Below are 23,510 nucleotides of genomic sequence, written 5' to 3' on the forward strand. Positions count from 1 at the left end.
TCTAGCTGCAGGTCTGTTTGGCTCAAGCAATGTAGCCAATATTAGCAGCGAGCAATAATATTAGTCCCTCTGTGAAACTGCTTAGGCAGAATTATTTCCACCTTTTGTTAAGTGCAAAGCCGGCAGAAGAAATGACATGCGATCAGATTAAATGAAAAAAGCACCTATCTTTTATTAGCACAAAGCATTTACCGGTACTAGTACGAAAATTGATGAGCATCAGATGAGTAGAGGAGACTGTACATGTGTTACATGACATTTACCTTAACCCTAACCTTCCCTAACCACACAGAATTGAACACCAGTAAAGTGTGTGAATTTGTGGCACTGGGTACTGTACCCCTAAACTGCTTGTGCTTTAACATGGGTTCAGGCATACCCAAAATAAACAGAGTCCAACAGCTTTTGTGCACAGTTTACCATATGGTGTTGGAATTTGTGTGAATGGGTACGGTTCCCAGTAAATCACTCTGGGAAGTTAGAGTTAAGGGTATCAGCCGTCCCAGTCAGATTACATTGTACATGTGAAAAGGTGATGTGCCTATAATTAGTCCAACTACACAGAGGGCAAAGTAAATCCAATGCGACTGTAATCAGGATACATGTACATGGTGCACATCCATGTATACAGTGCAGATGTACAGTACATGTACACTATACTGATATGAAGACTGGGGGGGGGTGGAATTACGAGTACAGCTTGTACAGCACACCAATCAGCCTTTCAGTGTTTCCACCCCTCTTCCAAATGAGACTTTTTACTGAAATCTTTACCAGCAGTCTATTGATACGCCCTCACATTTGGATTTGGTGTGCTTACGTGTAAGAGACACACAGAGTCAGGCTTCCACTGACTTGCCCATGAATACAGAGCAACTCTGAGTGAATGAATGTCATCCTGGAAACATTTTTTTCAAAGAGAATTCTCACATTGGGCCCTGAGAAGAAGGCAGTGATGTTGGGAAAACAATATTATAGGACAGCGCTATCTTTACGATACTCGGTATACTGGTGTATTATCGTGTAGGATTACTTTTATTTGCCAACCAGTGAATTTCTTTTTGAGATTACACTCCAAAAAGGGAGGTTGCAAAGGTGTCAACCTGTTAACAATGGCGACGTAGCTTCACCCAATCCTAGCAAACTCCACAATTCAAAAGAAATCTGTCTGACAGAAGGGCACTTCCAACAAAGAAACAGCCCTAGAGTTGAGTTCCTAACTTAGCAGTGCCACCATATGACATCATGTATGACAGAACCGGGTACCTGGTGAAAAAACACCCTTCCAATATGTCAGTCTGTTACCCACAGAATTAGCCTACATATACATGCACAAGACTGGTTACGTTCATGGTTTTATGAAAATGCAATCCACAGCAGTCCTCTTGCACCTTTTCCAGGTGACATCAATGACAAGACACAACATTGCAAGTGAAAGCATTTTGGTACATGTACATTACATCAGAAATCATTCACCGAGAAGAAAGAACAGAAAATGTACCATTTGACAGATGGAAAGTGGCCATTAGCATTCCAAGATATATCGTGTTTGTTTAAAGAATGTAAGTTTTGAATGGCAAGCAAAAACAGGTAGGACACAAAAAGCCCTGTTCAGCAGTCAGTTTACATGTACAGTATGTCAAGCACAAGGTACCAGTTCATGTACATGAATATGCACAAAACATGACCTCAAGCAATTTGATAACAAAGCGCTAAACTACCAACACTGACCATGACTACAAGCAGCACATGACACAATATACATGTACATATACATTGGCTGTGAAGTGGTTGTGTTTTCAGAGGTGAGATTGACCAATGAGAAAAAATAGCTGAAAACAGCTGGAAAAAAGGCACCAAGAAGCTGAACTGTGAAAATTTCCTGTACTTTTGTACGCAGCTGGTGAGGAAAAAAAAGCTGCAATCAGCTATAAAGCTGAGTAATCTCACCCCTGTGTTTTGTACACCACCATGACCACAGGTGGCAACTGGTACCCAAGGAAGTTTAACATCCCCCTGAGGTGGATTGAAACTGCACGTGACTTCTGGGAAGTGGCTGCAGCCAATACCATAGACTCATGCATAATGACAAAGCCGTAGCCAAGTACAGTCGAACCTTGTTAATAAGAGGTCCCTTGGACTTGGCAAACTACCTTGTTATAACAGGAACCTTGTATGATCAGGAATGAAAACAATGAAAAAGAAAGGATTGGGACCTAACAATTTCCTAGTCTTAAGCAGAATCTTGCATTAAAAGTGCTCTTATTAACAAGGTACGACTGTACATGTAATTTGGACACTGTCCTGACACAGCTCTGCCTGCAGGTCTTAATACCGGTACATGTACGGTGCATAGAGTTTAGAAGCCATTTGAGCAGTTCTTAAACCAACTGACCTACATGTATCACAGTACAATCACCACAATGCAGCTTGTGAAATGTTTTGCAACGGTAACATTTTTAAAACGGAAGCAGGACATGCAAGATTTGAGGCATGCCAAACTCAATATCCAAAATTTCACAGGGTTCTCTTGGGCGTGGCAACCTTCTAAAGGGCAAGAGGTCAATTAATTAGCATATATGGGGAAATGACAGACACAACACCGGCAGAAGGACGCTATTTGGTTTGTGTCAAGTGTTTTGTGTTTACCACAAATTTACAAAATTACAAACAAAACATGCCTTCCTGTTGTGTCTGCCATGCTTCAGAAAGCCTGACTGGGTATAGATTTCATGACCAACCACGGTACACTGGGCATTCTTGGAGCCATTCTTACCGTGTGCGATACAAACATGGATGCTACATCGTTTGGCTTTCCTTGTTCCTTCAGTGTTTGTAGGTGGTCTGGAGATTTATGGTTGGTATTAAGTGATGCTGAAGTCACTCCATTACCATTCTATCCATCATCAGCATGATGGACAAGGAAAATTGAGAATTCCAAGCATGAGAATCACACATACATGTACAGTAATTAAAGAACGGGTAAACTGTCACATTTTTAACCTGTCAAAGTACCTCATCCCATGCCCTATATATTTTGTCTAGAAACTCCAACCCTTTTTTTTTAATCCACAGAAAATTTTCAAAACCTTGTTTAAACATTATCTATTAAAATGCACGTTCACAGAAATTAATCATTTCCAATCCCTCCCCCTGTCCCTGGTTTTTAAATTTAGAATGGTGGTGCACGCAACGGCATTGCTGAGCAGTCACTGATGATATGCAATCGTATGAGAACGTTTTACCACAACTGACACAAACAAAGATGCAGACAATCGGTAAAGTTGGATCGAGCTATGATGCAGACTATCAGCATGGAGTTGTTAAGTAGCCATGGCAGACACTGCTGCCCAAGGTCATGAATCGTGTTCCTCTCTGGCATCGCAACATCTGTGTGTTTGGGATTTCATTGCATGAATAAGATATGGGCATTGCAGACCTTTGATAGACAGGTGTTTATGTGCACTATAACCCTGCAGTGCCCACTGCCACACCCACAAAAGAGGAACTGGTTTCGTTAATAGATGGGTTAATTGTGAGTCAATTTAATGTCACCACTGGAAAATAGGCAGGTACCTCCCGACAAATCTCTTTGATCGGGATTCCCTGCACTCTAGCAGTCTGACACTACATTTAAGTCAAGCATTGAGATCCAAACAGGAGTGGATCCAAGTTTGGAGGTGTTGATCAGCTGTACACGGTTGCCATGGTTTGCATACCGTTACTTCAACCTTAGCTTTTGAGACTGTGACACATTTGCTACATGTACACGTACATGTACTACCAGTAGATATGGGATTACAGACAGAATTTCTGTGTGGGGTCTGGGGTGGAAGAAGGCCCTACATGTATGACCCCCATGTACATGTACTGCACATTTACCAAATCATACATACAGTGTACAGGTGTACACACACACCCCAAAATGTTACCCGAAACAAACACTCTCTGTATGCATTGATGAGGCAGATGAGATGGTTTAACATCAATGATGCATACACACATGCATGCATCAGAATTCCTGATACCGGAGAGTGTGTGCATGATTCTGCACTAGTTCCCCAAGATGAGCAATGAACAGTGATGTTAACCTCATTACCTGTACAAACACAAACTCAATATGAAAATGCGCCAATTTGGTATTTCAAACAGGCAAGCTTCATGTGCGAGGCCGTACCGGTACATGACTGCCCCCATGAGGCAGACCTGTCCCAGAATGACCATGTGGGCACGATTCATTGTAGGCATGCACTGTTGGAATACCCAGGCCGTGACCTTATAGCACTAGATAGCAATTCTAGTAAAAACTACTGTGGGCTAGTAAAGATATACTGAACCTACTTGTACTTGTTTGAAAATGTTATTTGGGTATTTAGAAAGATGAATGAAACAAAGGCTTCTGATATTGTGAATTTTAATTGTACGTTTTGTAATTATTCGTAGCTGTCAAGATTCCTCCACTTTTTAAGTTGTAATACTGACAGTAATGACTCCAAGGTAACAATTAAAAATAACCAGTTAAAAAAAACAGCCACTCAAAGTTAGTTTTGCTACACGATATCCAGTAAGCAAGTGAGAAATTAAGTTAACTTACACGTACTCAACAGGCAAGTTAATAAAAAGAAAAAAGAAAAGCTTGAGGTTGAGGCCTGAAAACCTACCGGTAACTGCTATGCTACCCTACATGTACATGTACATGTTGCATGGCGTGTCTCACTAAATGGCACGAGTTTCCTACTGGTGCATTTAAACCTGCCACCTTTTGCTCTTGAATGAAATCCATCCATGCCATCTACATGCAAGTATCGGTATACATAAGCATGTACATCCAAGTACATTGGAGTACACAATGCACAGGACCGAATGTTTGGCATGCATGTACATGTACAGTACATGTACAGTGTACTGATTTGAATGTACATAATGTGTGTACATGGACATGTGACCCACCATCCCAAAACCAGGCTCAAGTAGGTACATGTAACTTCATAACCCTAAATTGGTGGAACTTTCACTGTTCAGATTTTCAGGGGAGTTTTACAGCTATTACTACCCGTAAGAAGCTCACTGCAGACAGAATTTGGATTTGTAAAAGAAATTGCGGGAGAGGAATTGTCCAACATCACCGATACAGATTTCAACCTGCATTCCCAACTTGGTGAACAGGAGTGGCTGGGTTAATGTGTCACACAAAGTTACAATGCATCGAGTTAGCCACTTACATGTGCATGTAAGTCAATTACAAATTACAGCAAAAAGGCATAGGATACGTGTATATGTACATGCAATTTTCAATCGGGAGGAGAATTCGACCAGCTTTGTGCAAAATTTAAGTGTACGGTACACAGCTGGTTGAATTTCTTGCTTCTCTAATGTGGCTGAATCCCCCTCCCACCTTTACCCGATCCAAAATCAGGTCAAAGGTCAGTAATGACATAACATGGCAAGCATCGATGGGGTCTCACTGCATTTTCATGTCAACATCCACACCCATTGCAATCTGCACATGTATGTCTACCGTATACATGTACAGTACATGTGTACCGTACATGGGAGTGCTTAAGTCATATGCAGCAAGGTATGAGACGGAGAGAACCCCCCCTGCTTTGTGATGGTCATTGTCTCGCAGGAATCTGGGGAATTCCTTTCAGACATCTTGGGGATGTGTTTTAGTAACAATAGTGTGGAATGTGTATAGGGATTGGACATGTTGGGGGAGGTACCCCTCGGTCTCATTTCTTGCTGGGTATAGCTAAAGTAGGCCAAGCAGGACAAAACATACGCACGGAGGTGGTCTTTCATGTCTTTGGGCAACTAATTTTTTGACACACATCAAAGGTGGTGCAGGTCTAAATCAAACAGCGTCAATCAGTTACCGGCCTCATGAATTAGCATAATTAGTAACACAAAAGTACATGTATAGAGAGTTAAAAAAAACACAATGCAACTTGTAGTTGGTGTCAGAACTACAGGAAGTGCACCTGAGGTCCTTTTTCTTTTTATTACATTTATGTAACGTGTAACATGTACGGCTTCACACACCACTTTTGGACATGTGTCAAAATGAATGAAAAATCAATGCCATTCCATTTAACACCGTAAACGTTTTGCCCCTTTGTAACATTGATTGTAGTAATGTATTACTGATTTCTCCAATGTGAAGCTATGGTTCCTGCACCTGTAAATGTATATTGCCCTCACATTGTGCCTGGCATGTCCGTTGCACATCCATCAAAAGTCATCCAGTCTTAACCCTTCTATGCTGAAGTCACTCTTTGGGTCACTTGGTAAACACCTCAAAGAAGCACAGTTGTGCACCAACATGCAAGAGAGTGACCTTGGGCACTTGTGCACATTTGTGCTGTAAAACCAAAGGAGGGTTTTAAGCCAGGCAAGAAACAATTCAATTTACACGAACAGTATGCACTCTGGCAAATGCACTAACCCCTTGGCATTGCTCATCCTGTTATTAATGACTGGTCTACACCTACATGTATCCCTAAACAGTCCCAAATCTCTCCTCCACCCCATATAAGGGACTAGTGACTTGTGATGCAAACTATGTACACATGTATGTACATGTACACACATACAGTACATGTATTAACATGTTCCACGGGCGAAAATGGAAGCCTCCTTCCCTAAGAAAATCACTACCACTGGATTCCAATTTATTCTCTGATTAGCATACCGTTACCAGAGCCAAAACACTTAATTATCTTCCATGGGAGGTGTGATGTTAAGACATGCAGTGGGGGACTAAAGGTCACAGGTCAAAGTTGCCTCTTCCCCAAGGTGTGCTGGCCATAAACATGGATGCAATTGCTGAATTCTGTGCCTACAGAGATAATATTCATAACAAAAGATGTACACATATATACATGTACACGTACATACCACTACAAGCACATACAGTACAACTCTCATCTGTTTATCTTACTGATATGCAGGGCCATTCTAATCAATTTATGGAAAATAACCCACTGTTAATAAAAAAAAAAGACAAAAAGAGCCACACGACTAGAAAAGGACAAGTCAGAAGGTACCGGGAACTGTGAGTGCTTGTAATTTCATTAATCTTGCAGTAGCTGATCATGGTCATGGTGGATGTCCTTTGATTCCGAGTTCTCAGTGGGTCAACAGCTACTTAAATGTGTCAGTTGAAGACTACATACATGTACACATCATACAAGTACACAGAACAGCGAAAGAGTAAGAACTCATACATGTAGTGAAGTAACAGTCGATGCAGGTTTGTTGAAACTGTGACATTTGGTTTCAGGAAAGCAAATTAAGGTACCAGTATTTTAAGTGGGTACCGCACCAGTTGGGCACCTATTCCAAAATGGGGACAAAAAGCCCTGTCGATCTCATAACCTTTAAAACGGTAGTAAAGTTGAAGGAAGTGACACAGTCTCGACAAAGCATGTGCACAGCAAGTAACAGTTTCATTGCTGGAAAACAACGCATCAAGAAGAAATGAACATGATATGGCAAAAGCCCTTGACGAGGTACACTGATCACAACCTGAACCACCTTACTGATGCTCTACCACTTGAGTTACCAGTAGCTAATCAACCCTACAGACAGGAACATTATGTATGGCCATCACACTGTATGGGAAATGATGAAATTGGACAGTTTTTGCTGCCACTATACGGAGAGCCAATCAAGTGGCTGTGTCCATTGAACACCTCTAAAGATTCCAATCTCCCTCTCTTCAGTTTCTGTGGTACGTGTAAGTATTTTGAGTGATGAAGGAACAGCTTTTCGGAGGGTATGGGATGGGGGAAAAACCTCATTTTAGTTCACAATATATTGAGTGAGTTTTATTTACGGAAGAATTTGGCAAATTTATTTTTCTGCAGAGACAGTGATAAATCAACAACAAAAGCAAAGAAATGCATCCATGTTGGGAATGCATCTTTTTGTCACATGCTCTTTCAACAGCATCGATATCAATATTTAAAAATATCAGAGGTGTGACTGGACACTTAAAATTAAAGCTGAAAACAGCTAGCAAAAAGCTGAAATGTAAACAACGTACTGTTGTACAGACCAGGTGTACAAAAAAGGGTCAACATCTACACAAAAAAGCTAAAATCAGCTAAAAAGCTGAATTCTCACACCCCTGAAATATGAAGAACTGAGTAAAAATGTTTAACTTACTCCTGTATTGCCATTGACTACGTATCCATTTGATGGACCCCTGTTGCTCCCTGTCACAGCAAACATCTCGGTGAAATTGGGCACCTGTCCCTCATTCTGTAGGATGGTATTGCCGTAACCATGGTGCTCAAAGGCATCTACATTGTTGCCGGCACTGCCGTACGGGTCATTGACCACGCCTATTTGAGATGTCCGAACGTGATATGGGAAGTTCTTGTTGGCTGCTGAGGGCCTCGTTATGATCTGTGAAAAATGCAATGTTGGCAAGTCGTCACTCCAGCACAAGCAAAGAAAAAAATGCCGCCTTACGGCTTTTTTTTACCATTTCAGGCTTTCTTTAAGCCAATATTGCCACCTCAAAGGCAAAAAACTAAATGACGATGATAAAACACACCGAAATCATTTCACCATGAGCTAATCACTGGAAGGGGAAATGTGCACAGAATTGAAGCTATTATGTGGAGCATGCGCAGATGGATATTCTGTATCAAGTTTCCACCTGAGGGGCAATTACTCAAACGTTTAAATCCCCTGGCATGCTGCACTGCCACAATGGTTTCCAACTCTGAAGCTGTAACGTTACAAGGTCAACGGAAAGGCCAGGCACTGGTACCACTCTGAAGTACAATACCGCCCCACGATAACAACCCAGTACATCACGTGTACATGTACATGTACGTCCAAAGACAATGCAAGAAATGTCACATTTTGAAAGAGCCAAACTCCTTGAAGAAGATTCCTGTGGGTACAGTCATTAAACATGTGTCTGTGTTTAATTTCCCCGTCTATGTTACATGTACCGGTACTTGTAAATGTTTACAGCGATGCAGGTGAAGGGTGAATTTCTGTGAGGCCTTGCCATTGTGTGAAGCAGTGCACTGTCAGAAGGTCAGTTTCTTCCCTATGCACGCTGGTATTGCATGTTTCACACCTTTAACTTTTACATAGATATAAATTTTTTTGTCCATATAAGAGTGTACGTAAATTTACAAAGATTTCCAATATTTCAAGCCCATGTTTTCCAATGGTATTGCATGTTTCGGACCTTTTGCAATTTTTTGCTGATGCAATTTTTTTTATCAATATAGAGTGTACATATACATACAATACCTTTACAAAGATTTTGAATTTTTCCAGCCAAGATTTAAATAATGACTTCAATATTGGCCAATGTTCTAAGGTCCTTACAGAGGAGGTGAGATACGGTATGTTGGTTTGAACAAATTTGAGCTGTACAAAAATAATCTTTTTGCACCTTCAAGCTAAGCAGCATTTGAGAATCTGCTTAGGGCCACAATCAAATTTGCTTACCAGAAATACCAGCTGGGCTGTGAAAGCGATCAGCAGCTCTATCACGTTCATCACTTTCTCCCGCCACCACTTGGGAAACACATAGGTCGCTATCAGGATCATTATGGGAGTAGCCACAAACCTGGCAAACCAAGCAGAATGCCCCTCAACAGACATGTACAAACTTGGTTGAAAACAGTCTGTCTATTAAATCACTCAGTGGGTGCAAAACAACGGATTGCCATATGGAGGTCACATCAAGGCTCTCTAGGTACCACACTTTTCTCAAGATACTGGTAGGGCAAACTCCATGATCATGGGTGAGTCGCAACACAGTGCAATACCAAGACATTGCCCCACTGTGGCCATTTTTCAAGTTTACGGTTGACAAAAACATTGTAGACATACATGTGCAGCAATTTGCGTTAAATTCAAGCATGTGTCAGTAGACAACTTGAGGAAATAAATATCTGATGGATGGGGACATTTCTGTGCAATGGAAAGAAGTCAGGATTAATTAAAACTGATACTCACAGATATTCTACTCGAACAAATATCCGGAAGAATTCAAGCTTTCAGTGCAAAGTGAAGCTGGTGAATAGAATCTTTTGATCATTTTCAGGAATGGAGTGCAAAAGATGGCCTCTCTGTAACCTCTTGGTGGCGCACTGTATTGCAAATTGCCCATACTGTCCCAATCTTATTCCTTCCGTGAAATATTGGTATTTGTGCAAAACCCACAGTACTTTTTAATGAGTACACTTTAAAAATCACTTAAAAGTTCCTTTTCAAATTCTGATTTCATGACAAATAAAAGCTTTTCAAACTTGACAATTTGAACAATGCAAACACACTTTAAAATAGAAAGATGAATCAAAAGGTTTAGCCTGCACTCGGTGCTGAAACATTACTGTTTAATTTAACAGTGCGTCTTGGGTAAAACTGTAATATTCAAATACGACCTGCTCTTTGAAAAGGAGTTATTAGGTCAATTTTTCTTCCCAAGTCATTTTGTTTTGGTTCGAAACAGAAAGCGGAAGCTCAGCTCTTTCTTTTGATGCATCGCTCATTTTGACTCAAACAATGGACACTGTGCAATGGAAAATGTTCCTGGTTCCCCATGTCATGTCAAAAAAAATATTTGGATTTATTTTTGTCATGATAATGGTCCACGTTTTCGTGTCAGTGCTGCCCAAGCAGGCGCAAACTCCAATTCTGTCTTGAGTAAAAACTGAATTTAAATTTCAGAAACATCGGAGTGGATAAAACTATGAGAAATGCACACAACGGACAAGACTGAGTTTTTAGCTCCAAACAGGTCTTTTCGCATCGGTTTCTTACCAAGCTGTGTAAAACAAGAAGAAAGGCACGTAGAACAGGTTCTTTTCTGGGTAGTGCTTGAGTGTAAAGAAGATGGCGTACATGAACCACAGCCAACAGATACCACGGATACCAATCAGTGCAAAACCAGCGGGACTCTCGTAGAGGTACAAGACTTCGCCGGGGTCAAATATCTGGGATGGTTTACATGCAGATGTAGACATCAGAATAGGAACTACAATAAGCTTTCCATGTTTGTTTAATTACAGATTGTTATGGTTCTGCATTGTCAATTGATACTCTTTTTTTTTTGGTTTGTTAATTTATTGCTGTTCATCGAACGGCATTTAGCGCAAATTACAGGATGAAGTGATAATTGAGACCAAAATGAGGAAATCTGGGAGGAAAACCTAGAATGAATATTCGAGGGAAAACCCACAAAGTCAGGTAGGAACTGAAACCCAATCCACTTGCTGACCTAGGTGGGATTCGAACCTGGGCCGCACAGGTGGAAGGTGAGGAGAGAGCCACTTCACCAACCTGACTCCCCGCACCAACTTGGCTCCCCTGATTTACCCCATTTTTATGCTGTTTGGAATACTACTTCAGCTCGCTTCCCTGAAATAATCCTTAAAGAAGCAAAAGGTTCTCATGTGTTACCTTCTTATCTCAAGTACATTTGACATCACTTGAAAGAGGCACAAGATTCATAGTAAGCATTGGCTGGTTTGCCTCATAGCAGTTGAATGTTGGAAAAGCTGTAGACACTTCCCGCACTCAAGCCAGCGTGTTAAACCATTACAAATGGATGCTAAATGCAGGCACACTTTACTTCAGAGGTAGAAAAGCCTTGCCATCATTCCCATTCATACATCCAACTGATTCTGACCGAGAGTTCGCTGGCTTAACCAGCGGCAAATTAAACCAACAAAATTCCACTTGTATGATGTTACAATTTGATTCTGACCGAGAGTTCGCTGGATTAACCAGAGGCAAATTAAACCAACAAAATTCCACTTGTATGATGTTACAAATTGATTCTGACCGAGAGTTCACTGGCTTAACCAGAGGCAAATTAAACCAACAAAATTCCACTTGTATGATGTTACAATTTGAACACGATCTCTTACCACCACTTGGTAGACAAATAGGGCAGCATAGAGCATAGTGTAGATGCACATCAACACTGCGATCTTGACACTTCCAGAATGACTAATGCGCCCTCTATTAACAGAAAAAAGCCAGGCAAGAAATTAGGGCTGAGTCAATTTAAATAATTCATTATTCGAATGTTTGACCTTCAATTCAATAGAATATATGAAAATTTGGTCATAACATTCAGCAGATAACTGATGAACGAACCACACAAAATCAGCTACAATGACGCACACAATTGTACATTACAATCACTATATAATAGCTTCTCACGTCTGGGAGCGTCTTCAGCCATGATTTAGCAAGATTTAGAGACAAACAATGCCTCTTGTCCTGTTGAAAATGTCTATTCCTTTCAAATTTTTTATAAATAATTTACTTTTAAAATTGTTGTAAGATTTCTGTCGCTTTTCATTTAAATCCGCCTGGAACAAGCCTCCATAGTGCAATGTTTCTCATTTAAAACAAAAGAAAATTCTCTCTTCTTTCTCATGATTTTTGCATTCGAATATTCAAATCTGGAAAATACCATACAAATATTCGACAATCGATCAAATATTCGGATATTCAGCACAGCCCTAAAAGAAATTCAAAGTTAAAAACTGCACACCTGATTAATGACATGCCTTTTCTTCTACACATTTTGTTGACACCAGCGTTACAAGCTCTCAAAGAAAATTTACATCACAATATTTGATCAACCAACAAGTACCAATATTTACTGTTACAAATATATACACTGAATTATATTCAAGCTCTGCATGTGGCGAGAAAGTAGGAGATATGAGGAGGCCAATGTTCGAGTGTTACTAACACTGATGGTATTTTATCGATCAGCCTCAGCAGTGCTTATTCCCTTTTAACAACCATCAACAGGTGCTTTCAGTGTAATGCAATAACCAAGGACCAAGGTGTTGAACACCTGAACGATTATTACCGCTGAGATCACATCCCTCCAAAACTGACGTTTCACAAGATGTGGTGCTTGGACTAATGTCCCTCCGGCGTGGTACTTCACCCCTACCTGGTAATGGTGTAGCCCTTTCCCATGAGGATCAGCATGAGCAGAAACACGCCGTCTGCGATGGCCTGGAAAGCGAGTGCAGCCATTTTGACATTCTGCAGGGGGGTACCATCACTGGCGTAGTCCGCATAGAAGATGATGAACAGTGTCATGGAGATCACTACAAAGACGACGAAAGAAACGGGGGGGGTGGGTTTTGTCTGCTAACTACAGCACAAAACGCCACACTAACACAGCAGCATTCCACCCACTGATCCAGCCAACATGAAAGGGGTTCGTCCTAAAGACATCTGTAAACTATTATCTCTGACAGACTTACACTAATTCCTGGATTCGTCTCTTTCGTTCTCAGGAGCCTTTTTTTAATGAAATTATACATTGGCTGATAACCCTTTATGGACACGATGTCAGGTGAACCGTTCACTCTGAGCTTTCCTTGACTGATTGAGAAAACGTTCTCCAGCTTACTGGGGAATTCGAGAAAAGTTTTCAAAGAAGCTACGTGTTTAAAAAAGTTTTGAGAAATTTGATGACACACTTTACAGCAGTGAAAAGAACAAGCCGACAGTTGACGGAGTTTAATATCTGAGTTGAGTACGAAATCTGGGCCTAAAAATGTCATTGGTACACGTGTAAGGCGGATGTTGTACTTAAACAGTGATCTTATTGTCAGCATTTGGCTTAGTATTGTGGTGCTCTCTCATACCAGCACAACGTTGTACAAAGTCTTCTTTTTTATAGTTTCATCTAAAAAGAAACATCTGAGAGAGGTTTCATTAGAGAACAACAGTTCTTTAATATCCACAAGGTGCGGTATACATTGTGTGCAGTACTGATGCTTAAAGATGACGTATACATTGTGTGCAGTACTGATGCTTAGAGATGACGTATACATTGTGTGCAGTACTGATGCTTAGAGATGACGTATACATTGTGTGCAGTACTGATGCTTAGAGATGACGTATACATTGTGTGCAGTACTGATGCTTAGAGATGACGTATACATTGTGTGCAGTACTGATGCTTAGAGATGACGTATACATTGTGTGCAGTACTGATGCTTAGAGATGACGTATACATTGTGTGCAGTACTGATGCTTAGAGATGACGTATACATTGTGTGCAGTACTGATGCTTAGAGATGACGTATACATTGTGTGCAGTACTGATGCTTAGAGATGACGTATACATTGTGTGCAGTACTGATGCTTAGAGATGACGTATACATTGTGTGCAGTACTGATGCTTAGAGATGACGTATACATTGTGTGCAGTACTGATGCTTAGAGATGACGTATACATTGTGTGCAGTACTGATGCTTAGAGATGACGTATACATTGTGTGCAGTACTGATGCTTAGAGATGACGTATACATTGTGTGCAGTACTGATGCTTAGAGATGACGTATACATTGTGTGCAGTACTGATGCTTAGAGATGACGTATACATTGTGTGCAGTACTGATGCTTAGAGATGACATTAGGCTTTGTTGAAAGCCCTTTGTCAGAGTCAAAAATGGATTCTTACTGTTAAAGAAAATGACTGCCATGAACATCTTGTACGTTGTGTGCAGCAACTGGCGACAGTGCAATCCATCTGGGATAGAAACGACAAGAAAGAAAGTGAGAATCGTGGAATTCGGATAGACGCACGCATTATGGACACCTACCGGACTTACTGGGTAACCAAATATGAGCAACAAGTGCCAGTATGGTTTTGCCGACAAGAGAAAAGTTCGGGTGGAAAGAAGCCGTGCGACTCACTGAGATACGTGAACACTGGTCACATTTATACTGTGTGTATGGCAGGCGTATAACATGTACAGTATGTTTGTGTAAAAAGAGAGAAACTGGCTGGGATGGGTGACCCTCCATAAAGGACAGTTTAAATAAACAAAATAAACACAGATACCATTACTGGGACAAACTGACAACTGTTCTTCATATAAATCAAACAATTATGATGGGTCTTTCCATGAGGTACGTGTAGGGGTACTTTTTTGAAAAACATTTTGAACACTGGATAAAACTTTTGCAGTGCCCTCGTTGCAGGTGCATCAGTTTGCAATTAGTTTTCAAAGCACACACAGTATCACACTGGATAACTTCAAAATCCTCTGAACCATTCCACATGTACATGTAACTGACCCAAACTAGCAGAGCATCACGGTTATTTGATGAAATGGTTAAAAGTAATGAATAATTTTGGTTTTTGCTGCATCTAATGACTGTGTTCTTTATGACAGTCTACAAATGTTGCCATGTATCCATGATTTCTGTAGGCAAAGAGGTATCAAATCCCTACATCGCACACACTAGTTGGGTATGTCGGCATTATGTAGAACTGTGACCTCTTATCTACATGTAAAGAACAATACGCAAAGCGTAACCCAACCTCACTGACTGGTCCTAAGGCAGGGTAAATTGTGTTGCACTTGCAATGAACAGTAAAACTTTGTGGAATTGACAACGAAAGGCCAGTCATCCAACCTTACATTCAACCAAATGCATCAATTACATGTACATTCACCTGTTATCAGGAGGCCTGTTTACTTACTTGCGATGTATAGCGATGCAAAAAACATCAGGCCAAACAAGATCAGGAACACAATGTCGGTTTGGAGAATTCCTTAAAAACACAAGAGAAAATAAAATGCTGCAGATATCACAAAAAATATCAGAAAACAGTCCTTGTACATAATGTACCTGTACATGTATGCGTACAGCAATCCCCACGTGCATCGTGATGTTAGTGCAAAGGCATTTCTTGTTCAGTTTCAACCTGTTACGAATTGTGAATTACAATGTAACCTGTGACTTAGTAAATCAAGCTCTGCTCCTCCTATCTCGTCACAAAATTCAATCTCAAATTGCTAGGCTGAGAAATGAGCTTAGAAACATGTCCCACTCAGGAAATGAATGTTTAACCCTAACCCTGCCAGATTAGCACAGTGCATCAGGTGAAAAGTCTAATGTACTTTGATGTGCCGGGCAATCAACAGCAGCCCAACAAACTGGCTATGTTGAGACAAGGGGAGCTGCATCTACATGTAGTCCCATTGAACAATGCCGCTGTTGGATCTTGTGGTGACTGGCAACCACAGACTCCCAGGCCGGTTGGCCTTGGCAAAGTTGACCTGTTGCATCTTGTTGATATTTTGGGCAGGAAATCCACTTTGACAAACGGTGCAGGGTTTCCAGCCAAGTACCCTTGGAGGGTTTAAATGAGGAAAACCGTGGATTTGAGGAAAACTTTCAGACCTGAAGAGCAGCCTGCCCTATATTCACCAGACATTTGCTCAATCACAATGTATTTCAAAAGATACTCTCCAAACACTCATGAACCCGTGAGTGGATGTGGTGTTAAAGAGTGCAGAAGTCAACACACCACAAATATGCATTTTAGTTATTTTATTTCATTATTTTTTCTGTGTGTAAAATGCATTAGTACGATAACCGGCGCGTGAACCAACAAGCACATGTACTCCATTAGTTGAACTATACATATACTTCCAGGTTCATATAACTTCAAGATTCGGTACTCTCATCACCAAAGAAATGTTGTTTCTACCCACGTCAAAACACATTATGGCTTATTCCCGCTTGGAGCAGGAGCCTGCCAGCCTGTAGGCATGCTTACCAAATTGATCCGCAGAAAAATGCTTAGTCCAATAATCATCCCCATTTGTAAAGGTCATCTTGTACTTCAGGTACAGGCCCTGAACGTGGGAAGAGAAAATGAAGTCTTGAATAGGAGACATCGAAATGTTTGGTGGTGCCAGATGGTTGGTTGGAAAATCAGCTCACATTATTAAAATTCTTCATTAATACTTCGATAACAAAATACTGTTTTAAAGAACCGATTTTGAGAATCCCAATTTCTTGAATTCTTACGTTTTCTTCGTTTTTCCTTTCCACTTATAATAAAGCCATGTTGATAAGAGAGCAAAAGTCGTCTGGTTCATGCGATTTTGTTATAATGACAGTTAACAAAAAACATAGCAGCAAGTACATTGTATATGGGTAATTCTATAAATTCAGGGTTTAAAAGTGTGACATTTTTGTGTCCCTGTGTAATTTGACATGAAATATTACAGAAATTGATCTCAAACTATTTCTATTTGTTTGTCAGATAATTTGCATTAATTCATCACCCTTGGAAATTAGAGAGTGTGCTCTGAACTTACAAAATCATATGTCAGGTGTGACAGGGCCACAAAAAAAATATAAATGTGATGGCTACAAGACCTACATGTACACAACACACCAACAGTCATAGAGGTCATCATCGGTCAGGGAAAAAGACTTCCGGTCATCAGTCTCAGGGGAACAAAAGATTTGTGCATCTACATGAGCTGCATCTAGACTAGGGCTACCTCAGCCTAACGTACCCGAGTAGAATTGCAGTTGTCCAAGGCGACGTACCACCAACGCTCTCGTCTTGACGTGAAGCTCCGACCTGCCCGGCAGTCATACTTCTCTGTGTCCCCGTAAAACCGGAGCTGTTCATTGTCATCCAGTTTGGTCAAGATGCAGCCTGACCAGACGTACTGCGTAGTCAGGTTGATCACTTGATGATTCTCGGGCTTGAGAACGGACTCCTTCTCCAAGCACGTCTGAGCAAATTGTGAATTGAGTACCGGTACATCACAATTTCTTTGGTATTTCTATTCAAAGATGCAACACAACCTAAACCCAAAGCCGTGACTGCCATGACTGAACAGGTAAACACATGATGGCACAAACAGCCAACTCTTATTCAAACACAACACAGCGCACTATTAATTACAGATACCGGTTCATGTAAGAGCGAATGCTGAGAATCTCAATTTCTTGAATTCGTGTTTACTTTGTACATACATGTTGGACAGTCTCTGTCATAAGAAAGTAATGTGTCGGGTCCCTTTAATGTTGTTACAACAAGCACTAACTGTACACACTTTAAACTTGTTTACCAAAATGTAGAATATACGGTACTTTGCAGCAGCAGAACATGACAGAGGTTGGAAAGACGTACATGTACATGTACAGTAGTGATCAGCATTTACTAGTCTGGCTCCACATTACTGCTCAAAGGTTAGCAGGTTAGAGTACACCTTTAAGTCCAGGAAAAGTTGTCATTTAACAACCTGCAAAAGTGTTTCCATAATAAGTATTTTTCCCCATGAAATTCCTAAAAGTGCAATTTTGTTTTATAAATTTCACAACCTTGGGTATACACGTACGAATGCAATTTGGATAAAAATACAGGAGTACGGGGTATACGTGTACATGTAAAATGTGAGATGAACTATGGAAAATGTCAGCAACGAAAGAGTTCAAAATTTGTATTGTAATGCAGTAAATGCAGGAAGATTTGAAAGCTCACATAAAGTACACTGTACAAGTACCTGTACATTTTTACACTGTACTTTGTACATGTAAAGTACTGCCAACAGTACACGAATTATAATCAATGGTAACCAATGGATACCAGTAATGTATGTAATTACTGTGGCATACCGGTACATGTACCCGGTTCATGTAACTTTTATTCCAGAGGCAAACAATTAGGGCAGGGTCGTAAATTTTGCAACTCTCGCTATGAACAGGTCTACATAATTAACAAACAGTTACCGTATCTCTAGCAGCCTAAACATCCTTTCTCGCGGTGAGATGCGCATCCATAAATCTTTGCCCGTAATTCAAGTAATTACCACTTGTTATTAATTTATCAATCCAATAAGCCACAGTCTTTGAAACCACACAGTCAAACAGTCACAGCACGGCACGCCAGGTGATGTAAAAGAAGCAGCGTTATGAAATTTTTATGACAACACTTCAGAAGAGCAGTTCATCACGTACATGTACATGTAGGCCTACCCATAATAAATCAGTTTTACACAATCATACATGTAGCTTCTTTTTCTAAACTACAGGTAAGTTATTGTTGTGTTAAAGAAATTATTCCTGAATGTAAATGAAGCATCCAAAAAATTAAACTTGGTGGGAGACAAGCCAAGTTTGGTGGGCTCCCATGCTACTTCTACTGTATACCGGTATATATCGGTACCGATGTACATGTACATGCATACAGTACATGTACTATACATGAATGTGAACTCAAAAACACCATACTACGGTACAGGTACATGGAACTTGTAATAAAACAAACTCACACAGGTGTGTATTTGCCTGCAACTGGGGACCCCCTATTGTTCCCCTTTTGTTTGTACTTTAACTTTTTCAGAAGACCACCCATATGTTTTGTACACGGTTGTCAATCGGGGACCCTCTGTCAATCGGGGACCTTATTGTCCGCTATTGTTCAGGGTCCCCAATTGAATGCAGAAACAAACTCACACACCCAATGCACGAATGCACAGGTGCATATGCACAGTGGGTACTTTTTATTTTGTTACATTTCTCCCTTTCCTCCTTAACATTTTCAGAAAGGACACGACCAATAAGAGAATATGCAAATTCCAATCCCATGACAACAGGAAGGGATGGGCCGGCAAGGAACTCACCTTCAATTCGACGGACTCAGTGGGATAAACTGATGGCCACTGGTCTGGTTCATCATAGTACAAAATGAGGTTCTGTGTAGCAAGGGACTGCATCACAGAGGGAGCAAAAGAAGATATACTGACATGACTGACTGCACAGAATGTATGCATAAAGTGTCCCACAAGCTGTTAAGATGCACTGTACACATGCGCATGTAGAGCCTCAATGATCAGTCATGAATATAAACACCAATACATACATGTAAAAAAATTAGTCCAACTCTGTACTCATGTATACATGTACACGTTCGTGTCTGTTGTATGCTTTATAGCAAGTCAAGATTTACGGAATTATTTTGACTAATTTACATGTACATTACTTTTTACCTACATGTACATTGTCAATGTATACAAAATTTGTAATTTTAAACTTCTGGTTTATCAATCTGATTGTGGCTTACCTTTGGGTATTCCACTTCAAATCGAAGTCTCCCGATATCAGACAGGAAACAAAACCGGGCCAGAAAGATCCAATTCTGTCAGCAAAAATACAAGTCCAAAATGAAATGAATCCGAACCACTTGCAGATGGTGTGATTTGAGTTGAACATTTCCAAGGTACTTCGGAGAAAAGTTCCCTCTGGCTGAATCAAATGTCCTACGAGAGTTATCATAAGGTACTGGTACCTATGTGTATACATTGCAGCTCTAAAATTTTTACACAGTCATGACAGTAGTTTTTTGACCAGAGACCTAGTGTACTATATTTTGACAATGTCGATATCGTTCTAGTGGGCCAGCTGGAGGGTAGGTAGGTCCACTGATGGCCAATTGGCCTGATGCACGCATAGTGTTCTGGTGTTACATGTACATGTATGCACATGAAATTTACAGTGCGATCCTTGTCATGTGGAATACTAGACATTGATGAGAAAAACTCAGATTTAAAAAAGTCTGTATCATGGTCTAAAGACCACTACATACAGAAATTTTCAACAACTATACATGTACATGAGGGTACATACAGTGTACATGTACATGTACCAATGAGAGCCAATGATTTTCCGCGATCACGGAAAATAGACGGAATTTAAAGGATCAACACTTTAAAACGGAATCCACTGCTTGAAACGGAACTTGCAATTTTCCCTCTAAGAGTGGCTTAAAAAGTAAAGAAAACTTTCTGCAAAGGACTAAAAAATAAATGTCTACCAACACCCTTTCAAATGCTTGCTTTTAATGAACGAATTAAACTGGAAACATGCTAAATTGCACCATTCCACCACATGGTTGGGTCGTCTGCGCTGCACCGGTGCCGATACTTGTAAGCGCTATGGTGTGCGTGAGCCCCATGCATGCAGCGGCAGCCGGCACAGTGCAGCGGTGTGGTACGGTACATACATACACACTGTACACACATTGGCCATTCACACGCGCACCGTACTAGCAATGAAATCAAGGCGCAAACAAGTTCTTACTCACACATATGACTATTGCACACGTGGGGAATTTAGTCTCTGAATCTGCATGGATGCCCTGAGACAAGGCTAGTGAGGCATGGCGAAACAAAATCGCAGCAGTAAAATGGAAAACTAATTACATATTTCTTGAATTTAATGAAACCTAGTAAGCTTGGTGTACCATAGCTGAATGGACCCTCGGAAGTGTTCAATAAAAAGTGACGTTTTCGGTCACAAACATAAATTTTAAGGCTCAGAATTAATGTCATCTTTCTGAATTTTGTCGCACTCCTGCCAAACACTGCCAAAGAAAATGGCGGGTCAATGTCCCACATTAACATACTGTGATCAAAGACTGTTACATGCAAGACCTACTCTGTGACTTCACTGTACATGTACAGTATGTAATCTGATTTCATACATGAGGAGTGGCACATGAATTGGCTGTTGATTAATTGTAGCAAGTTTTTAGCGATCCCACATCAGTGGGAAATCATGGGGTGGGGTGTGCAGTATTTATTGTCTGGACTTTTTTTAAAATTTTCACTACGGAAATTATAAAAAAAAGTTGGAAACATTGCAAAATATTTCCAAACAATATTGTTATTTTTGTGTCTTTTTTTTGAGGGGGGGCGATGGGACAGATGGTTTCCACGCATACTTTAAAACTTGCTCCCCTATTTCATGCTAATGTATGTAAACGGAATTTGAATTTCTGAAGTGGAATTCGGGATTTGGCGAAACGGAAAAGACCCATTTTTGAAACAGTGAATAATTGGCTCTATACATATGTACATGTACATGTGTATCAGTACACCGCCCGAGAGTTTTTAGAAAGCGGCAAGGTCAAGGATCATGTCCGTATGTCGACTTGGCAAACGGTCGAGTTGGTAAATGGTCGAGTTAACTCGACTTTGAAGTTGAGTTGGTCGACGGTCGAGTTGGTCAGGAGTAGAGTTGACTCGAGTCGGCAAACGGTCGAGTTGACCTACAAGTACATGCACAACCACCGGTAGGCATACATGATGTATCACTGGCCCGTCTGTCACGTTTGTTTTCATTTGTGTTCATGGAATCTAACTACGAATAAATTCACAATCACATCAAACGCTAAAGATATTATTAAAAACTCACGTCGAACGTCTCAACTTCTCCCTCTATATACAAGGCGAAAGAAAAAGGCACTTGGGTTGTCACCAAAGCTATCACCAAACACCACCAAACCATGCTGGGCCGTTTCTTTGAGACGTAATCCGCCATTTTCCTCCATCAATTTAAGACGGTACACCACTTCACGAAATAAAACCATTTGTTATGCTAATTTTGTAGGTGCCCGCCACTCCTTAAGTGAGTTATTCGTTCGATGGAACCTGGCCGGGTACCAGTCACCCTCGTGACGCACAGTTAAGTTTACCATCGCCCAGCAACATTCAACACAATGTGCACATTATATGTACATGTACATGTACATGTACATTGTAAGCACACTGCGTGTATATGTTCATTATTTCATGTATGTACTGCGTCTGAGATCGAGAGTGAATAGGATTGTGTATGCTATTTAGCTGCCAAAGCGAAGCAGTGGAATCGTTGAACAAATAGCGACAGGGTTAATTTACTTTCACTCGTTTGATCAGTTTGAGCAACAATACATTCTGTGTACACAGGAGCTATTTCGACTAGAGCAACTGAAGAGGGTATATTTGCTTACCCTTTCTGCCCGGCGAACAATTAAAGGTCATTCAAACAGCACTACCATTTCTTTGCTTTTAAAAATGGTATTTATCATGACCAAAATACACCCATTTCTATTCAGCTTGCACAAACATGCTTGAAAAGCGCAAAGCAGGGGGCTGTTAATCCCTATAGCTCCCACATCATGCCCCCTATGCTTCCAAAGGCAGTGCTTCGAGAGGACAAGAGCTCCTCACCAAGCAGCCTTCCAGGAAGTGTTCCCGGATGCCATGTGTACATTCAAAAAATTAAACAGATGAAAATTCCCATCTATTGGCCTATAAATGAAAATTCCCGTCAACCCCCCTTGATTAAAAGTTCTCCAAGAAATTCCCACGTCTTTTAGTCCTTTACTTTTTCCGAGGAAAATTGCCCCCCCCCCCATTTAAGGTCCGTATGCGACTAGAGGTGTCAATATACGAGTCACTAACTTCTGTGACTTGAGTTGAGTTTAAGTAGTCGAGTCTTTGTAACGCAGTGACACGCGTCACTAGTAGGCCAAAAAGTCATTTTGAGTAAAATATTTGAGTCCGTGTATTTAGCTCGAGGTAATCCGAATTTAAGCGAAACGACTAATGCCTGAGCCACAGGCGCAGCATTCAGTCTCCTAAACGCTACATTCCCATTCCTCAGTACCTCTTTAGTTCGAGCATAAAAAGAATTCAATATTATAATGGATTTCCAACGATTTTATTCTATAATTTTACTTTTATTTTCCCAAACACCCCGTCCATTTTATGGTATATTTCTTGTGCAAGTTGTCCAAAAGAATTTCCTTATATGGACTTGGCGCGCGCATGGCTAGCCGCGAGCACACAGACTCTTGACCAATAAGAATCGGTTAAATTGTCTTGTATCCAGGTGCAAGCGC

The 23,510-nt window shown here is 40.7% G+C and overlaps 1 protein-coding gene across 4 annotated transcripts in view; it reads right to left on the reverse strand.

Annotated features, from left to right (window-relative positions):
* tmem145 (transmembrane protein 145) overlaps positions 1-22,227 on the reverse strand; it is a 27,717-nt gene extending 5,490 nt beyond the window's left edge. Inside the window, exons 1-14 of one of the 4 annotated variants that reach the window (XM_022237353.2) lie at positions 22,040-22,227; positions 19,908-19,982; positions 19,468-19,554; positions 17,350-17,574; positions 16,599-16,677; positions 15,516-15,587; positions 14,487-14,555; positions 12,959-13,118; positions 11,910-12,003; positions 10,801-10,973; positions 9,481-9,601; positions 8,170-8,412; positions 6,791-6,838; positions 2,777-2,896 (exon numbers count right to left, since the gene is read on the reverse strand). In XM_022237353.2, the coding sequence (XP_022093045.2) occupies positions 2,777-2,896; positions 6,791-6,838; positions 8,170-8,412; positions 9,481-9,601; positions 10,801-10,973; positions 11,910-12,003; positions 12,959-13,118; positions 14,487-14,555; positions 15,516-15,587; positions 16,599-16,677; positions 17,350-17,574; positions 19,468-19,554; positions 19,908-19,982; positions 22,040-22,165 (1,692 nt within the window). In that variant the 5' untranslated portion in view covers positions 22,166-22,227. The remainder of the gene's footprint in view (positions 1-2,776; positions 2,897-6,790; positions 6,839-8,169; positions 8,413-9,480; positions 9,602-10,800; positions 10,974-11,909; positions 12,004-12,958; positions 13,119-14,486; positions 14,556-15,515; positions 15,588-16,598; positions 16,678-17,349; positions 17,575-19,467; positions 19,555-19,907; positions 19,983-22,039) is intronic. The other 3 variants (XM_022237354.2, XM_022237355.2, XM_022237357.2) reach the window with 3 other exon arrangements.
* Positions 22,228-23,510: the final 1,283 nt, after the last annotated feature.

The sequence above is a fragment of the Acanthaster planci genome, linkage group LG10 (assembly GCF_054643075.1).
Source record: "Acanthaster planci isolate LZ-2023a linkage group LG10, COTS_SCS, whole genome shotgun sequence".
NCBI classification, from domain to species: Eukaryota; Metazoa; Echinodermata; class Asteroidea; order Valvatida; family Acanthasteridae; genus Acanthaster; species Acanthaster planci.